The sequence below is a fragment of the Neolamprologus brichardi genome, chromosome 20, assembly GCF_056152115.1.
Source record: "Neolamprologus brichardi isolate AB-2024 chromosome 20, ASM5615211v1, whole genome shotgun sequence".
Taxonomy (NCBI): Eukaryota; Metazoa; Chordata; class Actinopteri; order Cichliformes; family Cichlidae; genus Neolamprologus; species Neolamprologus brichardi.
In genome coordinates, this window is record NC_142123.1 from 17671897 (window position 1) to 17690198 (window position 18302).

At 40.7% G+C, this 18302-nt stretch overlaps 1 protein-coding gene across 1 annotated transcript in view; it reads right to left on the reverse strand.

The window, feature by feature from the left end:
* Window positions 1-1502: 1502 nt before the first annotated feature.
* mfn2 (mitofusin 2) overlaps window positions 1503-18302 on the reverse strand; it is a 39159-nt gene continuing 22359 nt past the window's right edge. Inside the window, exons 13-18 of the mRNA XM_006807158.3 lie at window positions 9932-10034; window positions 6079-6302; window positions 5658-5813; window positions 4967-5163; window positions 4726-4860; window positions 1503-3262 (exon numbers count right to left, since the gene is read on the reverse strand). Of these exons, the coding sequence (XP_006807221.1) occupies window positions 3193-3262; window positions 4726-4860; window positions 4967-5163; window positions 5658-5813; window positions 6079-6302; window positions 9932-10034 (885 nt within the window). The 3' untranslated portion in view covers window positions 1503-3192. The remainder of the gene's footprint in view (window positions 3263-4725; window positions 4861-4966; window positions 5164-5657; window positions 5814-6078; window positions 6303-9931; window positions 10035-18302) is intronic.

Consider the following 18302-nt stretch of genomic DNA (forward strand, 5'->3'; position numbering starts at 1 on the left):
CTCATCCCCCTCCCTTTCCAAACGCCTTCAATGCTTGTTTCATGCGGGGGAACACGGCGGGTCTGTGTGCCGCACTGGAATGGTAGTGCTGTGCAGGGCGGCTGCTGTGTTCGCTTCGGATTACTCCTCAACCCCCACTCAATCCTGTGGCTTGTCATGTCTTCAACAAAGTTGTGCTGCGGACATTTATGTGCTTTTTGTGCATAGGAGTTTTTTTGTTTCCTGTTCTCATGCTGTTCTACCATGGAAGCACAGCATGAGTAGAGGTCTCTTTTTTTCCTCTTGTACTTTCCCAATGTTGTGTATATTTCAGTGGTTTTCTGTAACGCTACCGATCTCCGACTTGTATCCCCATATAATGTCTGTGTTGTGCGTGTAAGGTCGGGGGGGGGGGGGGGGGGGGTGTCCCATTTCACTGCAGGGCAACCTGCATGTGGTGAATAAAGCTTTGATTGATTGATTGATTGACAAAAGTTGAAAAGGAAAGCTCTGTATGATGATGACAAATGTATTTATTTTTCTCTCCCCTCATTAGTGTGTGGATGAAAATACAGTAATATGTTCCTGTTAATAATATGAAGTATAACAACAAAGGTTTTTTGTAATCTCTTAAATAGATCGAGACATGCAGTGATGCCTGATGTCCGGTCCTTGAAGACGTAATTGGTCAAAGATGGACTCTAGACTGAGATCCTGGATCTGTTACAGCACTTAAAAGACAGTGCGGCCTTAACACTAACGTCAAGTTTTGGTTTATGGATATGCTTTTTGGAATCTTTTCTCAAGAGAATGGAGTCCTGTGGATGTGACACTACTGCAATACAGACTTCCGTGGACTCTGGTCTAGTTTGATGCAGAGCAGAAACTTGCGAAACAGCTTTCACTGCACTCATTTCACACCTAAGGATACACCGAGAAGACTACAGTCAGACTGTCAATACCATATTGCAAAAAATAACTAGTGAGTTTCTGAATGTTATACAGTTGAATTTTACAATAATGCTTTTGACCATCAAATTCTTAGTGACCAAAATTAAGAATTATTTTTTGTGGGGGTTTTGTACGTACGTACACTTACACACGCATGCGTGTGTACGTGTACGTACGCGTGTGTGTACATGCACGCACGCACGTACGCGCGTGTGTGTACATGTACGCACGCACGCGCGTGTGTGTACATGTACGCACGCACGCACGTGTGTACATGTACGCATGCACGCACGCGTGTGTGTACATGTACGTACACACGCGTGCGTGCGTGTGTGTACATGTACGTACGTACAAAACCCCCAGAAAAAATAATTCTTAATTTTGGTCACTAAGAATTTGATGGTCAAAAGCATTATTGTAAAATTCAACTGTATAACATTCAGAAACTCACTAGTTATTTTTTGCATAACGTGTGTGCCTACGTACACGTACACACACGCATACACGCACGCACACACACACACACACACACACACACACACACATATACATAAATAAAATTTGGTATTAACTTTATAGTTGATAATTTCTCTTTATTTACTTTTACACATACATACACATTTTAATAGGGCAAGAAATTACACTAGTTGCATGTAAAGGCTGCATGCAGGTACTGTCAATGTCCCAAAAGCAGAAAACTGTTCTGTTGGTGTACACTTGCTTTAGGGCAAAACAAAAGAAACAGAGCAAATGGATGAAAAGCATATATTTGCCCTAAAAAACAAACAAACCCCAAAACAAAAAAACAACAACAAAAAAACAAACAAAACAGGGTTATTACAGCAGCATCATTTGGCAACACAAACAGTATACAACCGTGGACAATTAAGTCACATCTACTGTGATGTTTCTTCTTTGTCACTGCTTCTAGTTCAAAATAATAATTTCATTCTGCTCACACTTCTGAAAGCACAACATTTAGTGGGAGTGAAAAATGTTACTCCACACATACTGCACAGTGCTAAACTTTCAAATTGGCTTTGTTAAAGGAAGAGCCAAACACCAAACACAAAGATGTTGTGATGTCCGTGAGAAGCTGGGACTAGAAATCAGCTCAAGAAAATCTAATAAATAAAAATACAATAAAGTTGCATGTTCTTTACTTTAGCTAGTCTTAGCTCAACTGTGTGGCTCTAGTCTTTTTTTTCTGCAATTCTGCTAAATGGTGCAGGTGAAGCAAACCATTTCTAAAAGTTTCTAAATGTTCTTCTAATCAGAGAGCACCAGAAAGCAAGCAAACAGTGAATGTTTGCTCTTAACAAGTACTCTGTGAGTATCCAAAACCTGCTGTATCTTATTATTCACTGCTACAGCTTAACAAAGGCCCAACTGTGCAGCTGTCCTCTGTCACTTTACAAGTCGGTTCAGCTCCGATTTGACTCTGGAGGCTGGGTCAACATCCTTTTGTCTTTCCTCAGACGTTCGTTGTTATGGTGGAAATGCTGTCTCACTCGAGTGTGTGTGTGGTTTATCTGTAACAATGTGTAAGCAGGTGGGACATATCAAAGTAAAGCCTTACATCTGCAACAGCAAGAGTGGCTTAATCTGACAACGTCACAAGAAAAAGAATAAAAGGTTATATAAAATCTCCTATTATTTAACTGCAAAGCAATTTCTGATGTTTTTAGTCATTCGGATGTGTGGTGTCTTATCAGTAGCAATAATAAAGGAAATGCACATCAAATGTCTGTGTGTGTGTGTGTCATCATGACGCAATGGAATATCACGGACTACCATGACAACACACACATTTTCCCATTCACTGGTGGAGTGTCTTACTTCTGTATTTGTCCAGTGTTCACATGTATACACAAAATCACATCTATACAGGCAAAAAGTGCCAGGTTAAGCAGAATTCCATTAAAGGACAGCGTGACAGAGTTTTTGACAGAAGTTGGTGGGTGTGACTGATCAGTGCTGATGAGCCATCAACAGATGGCCAGTTCATGTTCATTTGCACATTACCACAACTGAACACGGACAAGCTCAACAGACTGATCCTGACATCACGTCTACACAACTACATGACAACTAATTAGCAGCTCCTTCAACTTATGTCAGATATCCAAACCACGCCTTCTGTTAAAAGTAATGTTAGTATTTCTCTCAGTGACTTCAAATACACCTGTGAGGAACCATTAACAGATGTACAAAACGTTGCTCCGGTGCCACTCTTTCCCTTTGAGGATGTTCCACCTGGTTTTACTTGCTGTGATGAAGATACTGCTGGGTGAACATGTTGAGCTCACTGTCCAGCCAGCCCGCTTTATTCCTGAAAAAGCACACAAACGCAAACACACGTTTAAAAAAATAAAAATAAAAAATAGACAATTATGCAACAAGTTGCATGTTTAAAAGAAACACCTGCAAACAGCATGTGTTGATCAGAAATATAGTCACCCTGAGATCATGCTTGAACATGGCACAGTGCAAAAAACACTCTGGCCCTGCTGTGAATGGCTGCACAACTCAGTTTGGAACCTGGCACAGTCTGGTGTAGTTGGTGGACTTCGAGGTTCCAGTTTATGTGCTGCTTTTTCTTTTTGGACCAGAAACATGTTTTCTTTCACTCTCTGCAGTTGTGTTATCAATGTTTTTGCTAAAAACTGGGGGCTGTCTGGGTTTAATGTTGTCAGGTGTTTTATTTACATGCTGCTGTTAATTACGTTTCTGTTGCAGGTCTCTTTTTGTCACAAATGTGGGCAAAACTCTCATGTTTACATCATCATATAAAAGCATAGAATGTGTCCATTTGTAAATGAATTACTTGATTAATCACACCAGCCCTACAAATTTATTTAGTGTGAAGTCACTCTTCTTCAAGTACAGCTGGTTGATACAGCTTCAAGGGAACTCTTTGCATCCACGCTTGAACAGAACACATGGACAAGTAAGAGACAGCACAATGTTGTTCATGATAAATTGGATTTGCCTTACTATAAGTTCATGTTGCACCTCCACATATAAGAACATGTGTTGCTGCATGCACACAGGTTCAGGCCCAGACTTTTGTTTGTTTGCAGAGACACTCGATCATTTCATCCCCAACCCCCACCCCATTGGAGCCTATACTTTGGTCACTGCTCACCACTTGGGGTGAGCAGTGACCAAAGTATAAAAACACAGACTACATACAGAAATACAGAAATACAGGAATACAGTCGCTATTCCTCCACATCAAATGGAGCCAGTGGAGATGGTTCAGGAATCAGATTATGATGGATCCTAGGAAAAGTGGTTCCGGGCACTTCCTACCGGAAGGAGACTGTGGAGTGGACCCAGGAAATGTTGAAGCATACATCACCAGTTTCACGGGGCTAATGCAAACAACTGTTCACATTCACACCTATTGCCAATTCCAAATCATAAATTAGTCTAATGTGCCTGTCTTTGAACTGTGGTAGCAAGCCCAGATACGGAAGAGAACCCATTTAGGCACAGGGAGGACATGCAAACACCACATAGAAAGACCCCAGCTTGTCAGCAGGTTGGAACCAAGAACTCTTTGAAATAGCTTGTCACCTGTAACCTGTGAACAAAATGTTTAATAATGCCTAGTGTTTTACAAGTTTGACAGTTAACTCGCTCTTTCCACCACTGCAATTTCATTTTAACTGGAAATATGTTTATAGTCAGGACTTTGCTCCTCATCACTCCGCCCAAGGCTCTACATTGTAAAGAGAGACACACAACATGCATGAGCAAAGAGCCACAGTTGAGGTTATCATTTTTTACCGTAGCAGCTTAGCCTTGCTCTGGAGGCTGTCCAGCAGCTCAATCTTGCTGTTCATGTCAGTGATGTCATCTTCAAGATTTTGACGGGTGATGTCAACCTGCTGGCAGAGCTGAGCAAACACCCCAGCCAATTCCCTGTCAACCACACACAGCGTTAGAAAGGCTCGACAATATTCAGTGCTGGATCACAAATATACTTGGCATTCTCTCCTGTAACATTAGTCTAATTATGTGTGCTCACTGCTGGACTTGGTGGCTGCAGTTGGATCCAGTGTAACTGACAATGAGCTGTAGCTTCTCACTGGCGTAATCCACAAACTGCCTCTTAAAGGCTCTTTCTTTGGCCTTGGTGGTCCAGGTGAGCCGCTCATAGATGTAGAGGAGCCCATAAAGGCCCAGTGACAAAGCGATGAGACGCCAGCCCACTGCTTTCCAGATCTACACAGAATGAAAGACCAAGGTCAGGCTGAAACATAGGCTGAGCACTAAGTCTACGTTTAATGGTTGGCTATTATGAAATAACAAAAGGCATGAGGAAATAAAATTAGCATTCAAAAAGTTAGTTTGGAATCTTCATAGTGCAAAAATTTGAATAACTCTTTAATAAAAACTATGATAAAATGATGAACTTAATGAGAAAGCCTTTCTGGCAAGTGTTACAGGTGGTGAGTAAACACTGTTGCTGTGGTTTTATTGTGCTTTTTGCCAGCATGTAATCAAAAACATCACAGTTCAGATCATTTCAACTCCCATCCCACAACAGGAAAAGCAAGTACTGTCCCATTTTCAGAGCTTTGCAATTCACTCTGTAGAGCATTATAATACATTTGTTGCCCATCACTACCTCTTTGATTCTGGAATACCAAAACAGATCTGTTTCCTTAATATTTCATTCAATTCTAATTGTGTGCGGTGTGTTTGTAGATCCTCACCACTCCACCAACGACAAGAACACCCATGGAAGTACGGGAGGTGAGGGAAGCAAGACCGGTCACCATAGAGACCATCAGCTCCTCCTGGGTCATGGCGCTTTGTGGAAATGGAGGCATGCTGGTGCTGACCGGTGTCAAGGCCATTGGGCGAGGAACCTGTATGGACAACACAGCGAATAACCTCACAAAGCACACGGCCCTGTACAGATCAATCCAGCTCTGGTCTTTTTGTCCTGGTTTTATTCTGGTCATGTCCAACAGTAGGACACGGCTGAAGGTGAAAAAGAAGCTTTCTATATCAATTTAGGTATGTGATTATGCTTTTTGTTTCCGGATTCTATGCATCAAATATGCTTTTTAATTGTATACAATGTTGCTTATGTAGACACTTTGAGGAAGTTTATACTTCTGGCAATGTTACCTGGTCATTGTAGCCCATGAGAACGCGTCGGGTATTCTTGGGTCCGAGGAAGCGGTTGACCAGCATGGTCCAGCCCAGAGAGAAGTGGAAGCTGATATCTTCCTGAAAGTCACTGCAAAGCTTGTCACAGGCAAGGTCATAACTGAGGCTGAAGCACTGACTTCGAGGCACCAGCTTGTCAACCTGCTCTCTCACGGCACTGGGCAGCAAAGGCTTCAGACCCTCTGCACACATGAACAGAAAACAGCAGCGTCATTGTGAAAATAAATAACTATTTTCTGCTTGGCTATGAATTACAACACAATTTTCAAACAATAACTATTCCATATAGCAAGGGTGGGCAACTCCAGGCCTCGAGGCCCTGCAGGTTTTAGATGTGTCCTTGATCCAACACAGCTGATTTAAATGGCTAAATTAGCTCCTCAACATGAAGTCCTGAAGTTCTCCAGAGGCCTGGTAACGAACAAATCATTTGATTCAGGTGTGTTGACCCCAGTGTTGGTCAAGTTACTTGAAAAAAGTAATTAGTTACTGATTACTGATTACTTCTCAAAAAAAGTAATCCCATTACTTTACTGATTACTTATTTTCAAAAGTAATTAATTACTTAGTTACTTAGTTACTTAGTTACTTTTAAAAAACATGATACACTACCTGAATGCGTGATAAAGCAATAGACCTTTTGGGCCAGTTCTATTTTTTCTGCATAATCCATCATATAAAAGTGAATCAAATGGAAAAGTGTCTTTTTAAAAAATTGTTTATTACTTTTAATCTTAACTTTATAAACAGTGCATCAAACAAAAATTTAATTAAATTCAACAGTCTTTGACTTTAATAAATTTGTTTAACATTTGAACATATTTCTGCACATTACACCATATTTTAAGAAAATAAAGGCTTAAACTGTATTTCTGCATACTCCAGCATGTAACATAAATTATTTTTGTGTATACACACACACATCCTTTCATATAAATACAGCAAAAAATAAATAAATAAAATAAATAAAATTAACAATAACATCTTTTAACAGTTGGTAAAGTGCAGAGAGGCATAATATTGAGATTACAAAAACAGAAATTGCTATTGCATGCTACATTTAGGCTGTTAATCCAGTCTCATTTTGGGGAAACCCTGAAAAATACCTATGTTTTATTGTTTTCTTTTGGACTGAAACAGTGGTTATATCGCATCAGCAGAAGCTTCTCAAACCTTCTATCAGACATTCTGTTCCTTTTTGGGGAAAGCACCAATCCACCTAAACTGAACAGCCGTTCCACTGGTGCACTGGATGGAGTTGGACTGTTGTATTTCATGTACATCTTTTTGAGATTTGGGAACTGATTCAGAATCTCAAGCTCATAGCCTGACCTTAAAAAGTCAGTTACTTCTTTTTCTGCTGAGAAGCTTTCTGTGGGCTGATTCTGAAATTCAAAAAAGTCCATTTCGGCTGGGCTGGCTGGTATTTGGGACACATTAGTGTTCTCAGTTGCAGGAGCAGCTTTACGACACTCTGTTATCAGGAGCTCCTTCACATACTCTCTCCTATGCTCATCTCTCAGCCAACGAAGTTTAAACTTGGGACAAGTGGCCGCTGCGAGAAGTCCTTCTTGGCTATCCAGAACAGCATCAAAACGAGTCTTGATGGCCTGTAACATACAATATGATGCATCTAAGAATAAAATTATTTTACTATATAATTACCTATTGTCATTATTTTGTGGGCTTTACAGCTCCAAACCATCTATATTTTCTATTATCAATACTGTCTGAGATTTAATTTTGGTTGAGGCTTTTGTTGATATTATGATTAATATTCATGATTAATGATGATCAATGTCCCTGATATTTAACAAGGGGTGAATACTTGGTCTTTTATTCTATCATTTTAATAATTGTACACGCTGCTTAAAACTAAGTATAACATCCACCCACTGTGAATGGTATAATAAATTTAACAAATCCACCCAAAGCAATTAATAATAATCTTACCTTTACAATGACATCTGGAAGGCTGGCTGTCATTCTAGAGAGGTCATCTTTCAGGGCAAGTGTCTTTGACATCAGGCTTGTGAGTGTTGGCAGTAAAGCCCCATAGGTGCACTCATCCCCTTGTAAGATGTCCAGAGCCACTGTCAGGGGCTTCATCACAGTACAGTACTCTTTCAAGAACTGGTACTCCCTTTCATTAAGGCACTTGATTCCCAGTTTTACACACAGGGGATTAAGTTCATTCAAGGGAATTGTGATGATTCTAGAAATGGCCTCATACAGGGAATTCCACCTTGTGGATGTCGGTACCATTAGTTTCCTCCGGCTGACTTCCTCCACCTGTTCAGAGGCTAATGTTGATCGACTTGCTTTAGTCCAAAGAGCAGAACATTTTGCAATGCTATTCCTATATACAGCCTTGGTGTCTGCACAGGAATTTAGATGTTTGTCAACATCGCTTGTTGAAATCAAGTTAATTGTGTGCGATGCACATCTGTAGTGTGGAGGGAGGCTAAACTGTGCATCATCAGATGCAGTTGAAAGAGCTTCTATGACATCAGTAAAGGTCGGTTCCTCGTCATCACCCTCTTCATTTTCAGATTCAGAGTCCAAATGACAGGGCTGATATACTCTGAATGCTTTGGCAAAATTGGATGCATTATCCGTTACAGTGGCAATAACTTTGCCTTGTAGTCCATATGATGAATGGATTTCTTCAATCTCTGCTCCAATTACATCATAGGTATGGCTGCCTCTAATTCTCTTGCATGCTAGGGCGGCCTTGTTGCGTTGTAATGTGGAATTAATCCAGTGAACTGTTACACCCATAAAACTTTTATTATTTACCGTCCAGATGTCGGCAGTGGTGGAAACAAACTCTGCCTCTTCAAGTGTAGCCTTCAAGTTAGAGTTCATTTTGTCATATTCTCTCTCAAGGTATCCTACAAATGACTTTCTCTGGGGCAGCTTGACACCACTTTTAGTTGGTATTTTTTCTACGATGCGTCGGAATGATTCAGAGTCTACAGTGGAAATCGGCAACATGTCCTCGACGATATAGGCAGCGACGAGCTTCTTCAGTTCAGCGGCACTAATAAGTCCTGTCGCTCTTACGTCTAGTTTAACCTGTTTAGCAGGAGTGGGTCCATCTGAGGTTTGCCCGGTGGAAGTAGATGTGGTAGCCACAGTGGTCACGTCAGTGAGGGGATCCTGGGGGTTTTCTGTCAATTTAACATTCGTGTGGCAGCGTGCTAGGTGCTTGCTCAGGTTGGAAGTGGAATTTTTCGACGTAGAAAGAAGTTTTCTTCCGATGCAGAGTGTACAACGTACGCTTATGTTTTTGTCGCTTTTTAAAGAGTCAAATTCAAAGTAATGTCGGTATTTCCAAGTATTAAATGCTGTACGATCGTACTCTATCCCTCGCTCCATGTTTTCTATTGTTGATTTACACACGCGCTACCACAGCCGTCGCACTCGCTTACGTCATTGTCATGAGACATTCTCGCAAAAGATCACGGTTTTAGTAACGCAGTAACGCAGCGTTCCTAGGGAAAGTAACGGTAATCTAATTACCGTTTTTGCAATAGTAATCCCTTACTTTACTCGTTACTTGAAAAAAGTAATCCGATTACAGTAACGCGTTACAAGTAACGCGTTACTGCCCATCTCTGGTTGACCCAAGGTGAGATTTAAAACCTGCAGGACACCGGCCCTCGAGGCCTGGAATTGCCCACCCCTGCCATATAGTGTAACTAGTTGCATGCCACAAATACACATGTGTTTGGCAATCATAGCTGAAAACCTCATAGTGGCTTAACGTAAACCGGAGCCTGTTGAAGTAGAAAGGTGGACATGTTACCAATCATGTCATTCTGTGTGGTCTGCAGTGCACTGCTGATGGAGGTGGAGCACCTCTCCGACATGTTCTTGCCCAGGCCCTCCTCTATGTGCCGATGGAGTTCCTACAACAAACAATGACAAAGAAAAGTTAAAGCATGAGTTTTTTTGAAAGGTTTAACGACAATCCCTTATATAAGATGTCATTACAGACCACAATCTGCATGTCTCTTTCACTGACACCTTTGATTATTGATATACCTTTATTAGTCCCACAAGGGGAAATTGACAACCTTTTTTCTACTGTGTAGGTTCAGGGCCGCTAACAAACATCTAAACTACATGATGATATGGAAAAAGGTATATTTTATTGGCCGGGCATCCAAAAGAATGTGCGCTGATGGTGTGCATCCTGCCTGAAGTGTCAGATGGTTAACCAGCCGACCATTCCAAAAGCCTCTTTGCACCCATTATCAGGTCTCATTTGACTGCACACTTAAATGGTAAATGGTAACTGAACTCTTATGATTCTTATGTAGCGCTTTTCTACTCTACCGCACTCAGGACTCAGGGCTTTATACAACATGCCACATTCACACAAGCACTTCTTCTGTGCTTTTAAGATTCTAACATTAAAAGGTGGATGCATGAGAGAGCAACTTGGGGTTAAAATCTTGATATTTATATCTTAATATCAAAGATATTTGGCATGCAGTCTGGGGGAGCCAGAGTTCAAACCACCAACCTTCCGGTCAGTAGATGACCTGCTCTACCTCCTGAGGCCACACCCCTTCTGAGCTACACTTAAAGAGCTGTATGAATTATTTGGCATTCAATCTGTTTGGACTAGTGTCTACCACCCTCAGACTGACAGGCTGGTGGAGAGGCTGAAAAAGACTTTAAAGTCCATGATTTGAAAGTTCATTCACGAGGATTTACGCAATTGGATCGCTGATTAGAGCCTCAGTTGTTTGCTGAGGTACTCCAGGTCACGGGGGTGTTGGACCTGGTTAAGGGAAGCTGGAAGGAAGGTCCAAGTCCAGCTAAAAGCCAGATTTAATATGTCTTGGACCTGAGAGCAAAGCTGCACACACTGGGGAGGTTGGTATGTGAAAATCAGCTTCAGGCCCAGGAACGTTAACTTACTGCCAATTCCAGTCTCTGCTCGAGGAGATGGATAGCTCATACAAAGACATCCTGCTCCACTGTGCTGTTAGATGGCTTATCTGTAGAAAGTATCTTGCTGATAGAACTGGACATCTCAACGAGCATAATCTCAAACTGCAGGAATCAGGACAAAATGTTTTAGATATACGCGACAAGTGGTATGGAGGACCACAAGAGCCACATGCATCGAAATAAAGAATTCTGTGCTTAAATAATAAATTGTAGAATAAATTCTGCATTTGTAAATTCATTTTTGAATTCCAATTTAATAAACTGCATTTCAAAATCCTTTTTCCACTTGCACTTTAATAAACTGCATTTCAAAATCCTTTTTCCACTTGCACTTTAATAAACTGCATTTTAAAATCCATTTCCCTTTCCTGTTCGCTCCGGGCTTAGGTGCTGGATTAGGTGCTGGATTAGCTCTTCGATTAGTGATGGTGAGATGAAGCCTCATGATGAACTGAAGCTTTCCACCCAATTGGTCGACTCATGGTTCGAAGCATTGTGATGATTCATTTGCTCTACTGCGCCATCAAGTGGACAATACAAGTGAAGCGGGCTCTGTGATTATAATGATCTGTAAACCTCTAAACTGAATAAATAAATTGTTTTCATGGTTGTTTATCCCGAATATTGTCTCAGTATGTGATACAAAAGAGAAAGTGGAAACTATCAGGACAGAGTTTTGGTATGATTGTGTAACTGTTAGCCTCAGACAGTCAGTCAATAGTATAATTCAGATCATAGATCAGTACATTTGCATATTTGTATAACTATAAAAAGAAAGCTGACACTTTCGAGACTTTATCTAAGGTGTAAGCATCACAGCAGATGCCTTTGTGTCAACATAGCTGAGGCTAAAACAGAAAAACGATTTTATAAAAATATTCAGCAGTAGATCAAAACCGAAAGAAACCCATTAATCAACAAATGAACATTACCTGATGCTGCTGAATTGAAGCAGAGCAAATTACAGAGGTTGTATTAGAGACACACCTTAGCGTTTTGCAATTTTGCATAATGTTAAAAAGTTTAAATTATTTTAGTAGCCTATTAAACGGAAGAAATTAGGTTTTCTTTTCGGAAGTATTTAAAAGGGAAAAAACAGCGGCTGACAGCGCTGTAAACAATGGAGGTCTTATGCCTAACAAACAAGCGAATAATGCAGAAAACAGATTTTTAGACAGGAAACTGTTCTTGAAGTATACTGTGCGTGTGTGTGTGTGTGTGTGTGTGTGTGTGTGTGTGTGTGTGTGTGTGAGTGTGTGTGAGAGAGAGAGAGAGAGAGAGAGAGAGAGAGAGAGAGAGAGAGAGAGTGTGTGTGTGAGAGAGAGAGTGAGAGAGAGAAAGCTGTGCATGAAGTGTGATTTTATCCTGGTGAAAGCAAAACAGCAAAAGTCAGAGGGAATTCATGACGATGTTTATGTGAAGCGTATGGATCTCCTTTTGCTGCTGGTTCGGTCAATATTGTTTCAAGAGAAATAAAACCTGCAGCTTCAGAATCAGCGCAAAAAAGGCGTAAACACGAAGCATGGACCCGTCGACGGATAAGAATCAGTGAGCTGTCGGCTTTCAGCCCCGACCGTGTCCGCGCTGTCTGGTGAGAAAGGCGACATCTCACTGATTCTGATGCGTCAGCGCTCCGCGCTTTGTGTTTACGTCTTTGTGCAGAATCGGTGTACCTGCTCTCATTTACTGTTTTAGCTGTTTGGTGGTGGTTGAAATGTAGTAATATTTATATTAAAAATCGATTCAGGATTTTAATGAATTGATATCACGTTATCCAAGCTAGAATCGATTTTAATCGATAATCAAAACCTGCTCCTGGTAACTGTGTAATCATGCTTATGTACATCTGGATAATGACACAAACTAGAGTTTGGTGCTTCACTTTTTAATAAACTAAAAGACAGAAATCAGATTATAGCCTCTGTAGTGTTGTTTATTTATATTATGGTGCTTATCATTTGTGATATTTATTACTGTGTGCATACTTTATTAGGAAAGATAAAATAAAATAAAAATCTCTTCCTTGCTGGTTCCATCTAAGAAGAAATGCTCAAGTAACTATGTAACACGTACGTAATCCAATTCCACAACACAATGTGATGGAGAAATCAGCTGTGTTTTTCTGCCCATTTTATTTCGAATCTGGCGCGAACCGGTGAACCAGTCCCTGAATCAGTCACGTGGTACGGACTGCCCGCGAGGCCTCGAACGTCACTGCATACGTAATCAAAGCGAGCCCCGACACGCGCTTCACAAAAACGCCCCGACACGATTCGACGCTTCGACACACAGGACACATCACTATCTTCGATTAACAACTTCCTTGAGGCTATTCAAATTAGCCACACCGTGGGATGTAAGGAGCTCTCTGGTTGGTCAGACACAGGCTGTCTGCTTGGATTTTTCTACCTCATGGCTTCGCCCTGCTATGAAGCGTGTGTGCTTGTACAAAGGCCGTTCAGCCTCAGGATTTACACTCGGCTCGACACAGATATGTGAAGAATGAAGGGACTCTGCACCGAAACGGAGAGCGCAGCCTCTGACTGAGTGCCTGTTTTTGCAGTCTGGCCACCTGTTGAAGGTAACGTGCTAACGTGGCTAACGCTAGCATCACCTCATGTAGCCCCGTTATTTTAAGGTCATTTTAGCTTATGAAATTTTTATGTCGCAGCTGTACGAGCTAGCTACGTGTTTTGTAAGCTGCTGTGCTCTTCACAAATAAAGCTGGAAGCAGCTCAGACTGTTAGAACCAGCACTGAGGCCTGATACATTTATACAGTGTTAGAGCAACGGCTGCAGCCTACAGCCTTTAAACTAGCGATTAAAATGCTGACAGTCAACTCGTCAGTCCAGTTGTTACCACATTACTCTATGGTACTTAGAGTTAAAACAACTGAGACAGGCTGATTAAAATAACAGCTGTCAGTTCTCTCATTCAGCATATAAAGACTGGAGATCACACTACTGATTTCAGCTCATTTAATATGTGAGTGCACAGATTCATTCTCAACTGGACATAAACGATGATCAAAGGTTGTATATATGATGAAGTCATCAAATCCCAGCCTCTAACACAGTGCGCTGAATCTTAGCTTTGAATGTCCAGTATATTCTAATCAGTGCAATCTAAGCATTCACTGAATCTACAGTATCTACACCTGTGTGACAAATGTGTGGTAAAGATGCAGATAATGAAACTTAATTATTAATACAATATACATCATGAGAAACGAAAGCTGAAATTAATTCAGTTTAGTACTTTTCTCTGTATGCTCTGTGATTATAAAGGCCTTAAATTCTGTGATATATACTGTAAATGATTTTCACAGAGGTCTTAAAGTACTTAAATCACTGCTGATAGTCTGGTTGTTTATATTTTCATGTTTTTGTGTCTGTAGGGCTGTTTGATGACAATTTGGACTCCTCTGGGAGATGAGGACACACCCACATCTGTTCCATACTGCAGCCATGGATGATGTTACAGCTCTGAGGCAGCTTTGGGGCATCAGACACACACACCGGAAAACCAGCACCTGGACTTCATGCAGGAGAGACTGCCTCAATGATGTAGGTTCATAAGTGAGCTCAAACATTTCTGGCCTCCTATCACTTAGATTTTGAATGCATTTAAAGCAGGAACTGCACACCTAGCTGTCAAAAGTTTGGCAGCATGAGTACTGTAAAGTTTTGTAGGGTCCTTGTTAAAAATTCCACAAGCACCACACCACATTTGTCATATATAGTTCCATTTTGTACAGTACATTTTTGAAATTATATATATATGAATATATATATATTATATATCCTAGTTATCCACTTGTCAGTAATTTTTGATAAAATGGATGTCACTGATAAATCAGTGGTGATTCACCTGCAAATGTTTTTAACAAACTTTGTTTTTTGTAGAATTCATCAGCAGCTGTGGAGAGATGCATTTGAATATCTTCTGGTTCCACTTTTCCTTACTTGGAAGCTGAGCATTGCTGATTTCTGACAAGGACACACACCTCAGCGCTTATCATGGGTGTTACATCCTCCGTGCAGCAATTCCAGAGAAAACGAGAGAGCAACGACCACTCATTAAGACCAGCCAGAAATCTGTCCCTTTCTGGCAGCTGTGGAAACTTCCGATAAGAAAGATTGCATTCTTAGAACAATGCTGGATCATGTGTGATGTGTCATGAGGATATTCATGTTTTCATCGTTGATCCAGTATGGCAGCTTTGTGTTGTGCTGCAAGTTAAAACTCATTGTCCTCATGAGCACAGCATCTAACAACTCTCCTTAAAAAAGTCGATTGACTTTAACTGGACACAATGGTTTCCAGTGGGAGATACATTCATCACTGGTGATGAGTGTTTTATCACCTGGATGAGTGATAAAACAATTTTCCATGGAAAATCCAGAGGAGCTAAACTTTGTTGTTGTTTCTTTGGGCTCAATTTTGCCTGAGGCTGAAATTGAGCCCAAAATGTTTTCTTCTTTCAGAAGAAAGAAGAAAACATTTTGCCAGAAATCAGATAAAAAGATTGTTGAACCAGGTGGTATTATCTGGAGTTTAAGACAAAAACTGAACTCAGTGAATTGACATTAGACTGGAATTCATAAGATGAATAGAAATACTGCTGAAGCTGAATGATATATATGTGTGTGATCTTTGTTTTCTCCAATTCACCAGGTCTGTAAAGTTCAGTATGACTGTGGTACATGATACAAAAGAATAAATACAGAAGAATAAAAACTTTATGTGAATAACTTTACTCTTCTTAAAAATAACTCAAAACAAGCAAAAGTACAAATGTGTACAAGTAAAACTTCCTCAGTAAGTTTACACTCTTTTGAAGTGATTTTAATTGTGTGTTAAAGAAGAAAGAGATTAGGAGGTAAAGTAGAGGATGCAGAGTCCATCACTGAGGCAGTCTCTCCTGCATGAAGTCCAGGTGCTGGTTTTCCGGTGTGTGTGTCTGATGCCCCAAAGCTGTAACACCATCCATGGCTGCAGTATGGAACAGATGTGGGTGTGTCCTCATCTCCCAGAGGAGTCCAAATTATCATCAAACAGCCCTACAGACACAAAAACATGAAAATATAAACAACCAGACTATCAGCAGTGATTTAAGTACTTTACGACCTTTGTGAAAATCATTTACAGTATATATCACAGAATTTAAGGCCTTTATAATCACAGAGCATACAGAGAAAAGTACTAAACTGAATCAATTTTAGTTTTCATTTTTCATGATGTATATTGTATTAATAATTAAATTTCATTATCTGTATCTTTACCACACAGTTGTAGGTACTGTAGGTTCAGTGAATGCTTAGATTGCACTGATTAGAATATACTGGACATTCAAAGCTAAGATTCAGCGCACTGTGTTAGAGGCTGGGATTTGATGACTTCATCATATATACACAACCTTTGATCATCGTTTATGTCCAGTTGAGAATGAATCTGTGCACTCACATATTAAATGAGCTGAAATCAGTAGTGTGATCTCCAGTCTTGATATAAGGAATGAGAGAACTGAAAGCTGTTATTTTAAATCAGCCTGTCTCAGTTGTTTTCACTCTAAGTACCATAGAGTAATGTGGTAACAACTGGACTGACGAGTTGACTGTCAGCATTTTAATCGCTAGTTTAAAGGCTGTAGGCTGCAGCCATTGCTCTAACACTGTATAAATGTAACAGGCCTCAGTGCTGGTTCTAACAGTCTGAGCTGCTTCCAGCTTTATTTGTGAAGAGCACAGCAGCTTACAAAACACGTAGCTAGCTCGTACAGCTGCGACATAAAAATTTCATAAGCTAAAATGACCTTTAAATAACGGGGCTACATGAGGTGATGCTAGTGTTAGCCACGTTAGCACGTTACCTTCAACAGGTGGCCAGACTGCAAAAACAGGCACTCAGTCAGAGGCTGCAACTCAGTTTCGGTGCAGGGTCCCTTCATTCTTCACATATCTGTGTCGAACCGAGTGTAAATCCTGAGGTTGAACGGCCTTTGTACAAGCACACACGCTTCGTAGCAGGGCGAAGCCATGAGTTAGAAAAATCCAAGCAGACAGCCCGTGTCTGACCAACCAATCAGAGAGCTCCTTACATCCCACGGTGTGGCCAATTTGAATAGCCTCAAGGAAATTGTTAATCGAAGAGCTAATCCAGCAGCTAATCCAGCACCTAATCCCAGAGCGAACAGGAAAGGGAAATGGATTTTGAAATGCAGTTTATTAAAGTGCAAATGGAAAAAGGATTTTGAAATGCAGTTTATTAAAGTGCAAATGGAAAAAGGATTTTGAAATGCAGTTTATTAAATTGGAATTCAAAAATGTTTTTTGAAATGCAATTGGAAAAAGGATTTTGAAATGCAGTTTATTAAATTGGAATTCAAAAATGAATTTACAAATGCAGAATTTATTCTACAATTCATTATTTAAGCACAGAATTCTTTATTTTGATGCGCGTGGCTCTTGTGGTCCTCCATAAAGTGGGAGGCTTTGGTTTAAAAGCTGGCAGTTTTTTTTTTTTCAAGCGATGTTGAAACATTCTGCTACTTCAATTGCCCCAAGGAGCTGTCCACGGTCCTGATATCATCCCTTATATGACCCTGGGATGAAACTGGAGTCCAAAGTGAGACCCAGATTGTGACTTTCTGTGGATGGTGGGATGGGGCAAGTGTCAATGTCAGTGAGTAGATCCCCATCTTTTGGAGAAGGGCTTTTGGGGGCCACAACTGACCTGACTAAACATAAAATGTTTAGAGAGAATTGGCCAAAATGCTGAAAAGGGGGTTGAAGAGTTGCCCAGCGCATCATAGTTCTTGTAGTGAAGGATCTATAAACATCACAAACAGTGTGGTCCCTGCAGCAGGGAAAATGAGTGGGACTGCCCCACTCATTGTGTGTGTGTGTGTGTGTGTGTGTGTGTGTGTGTGTGTGTGAGTGTGAGAGAGAGAGAGAAAGGAGAGTTGAAAACAAGTCGCGACCGATGAGAAACGGAAGATGAACCACGTAAATATCATAATAACCACTACAGTCATTGCAGAGTGCCTGACGAGCCCAGCTGTAAGTAAGCTGTTAAGAGTGAACTGTACACTGTGTTCGCCGCCTCCGAAACAATAGAGTTCTGTTGGAGCAGCCTTTTAACGCCTCTCTCTGTCTCTCGCTAGCAAAGTTGACCCAGACAGTAAAGCTAACTACCGGCTACCAGCCCGACA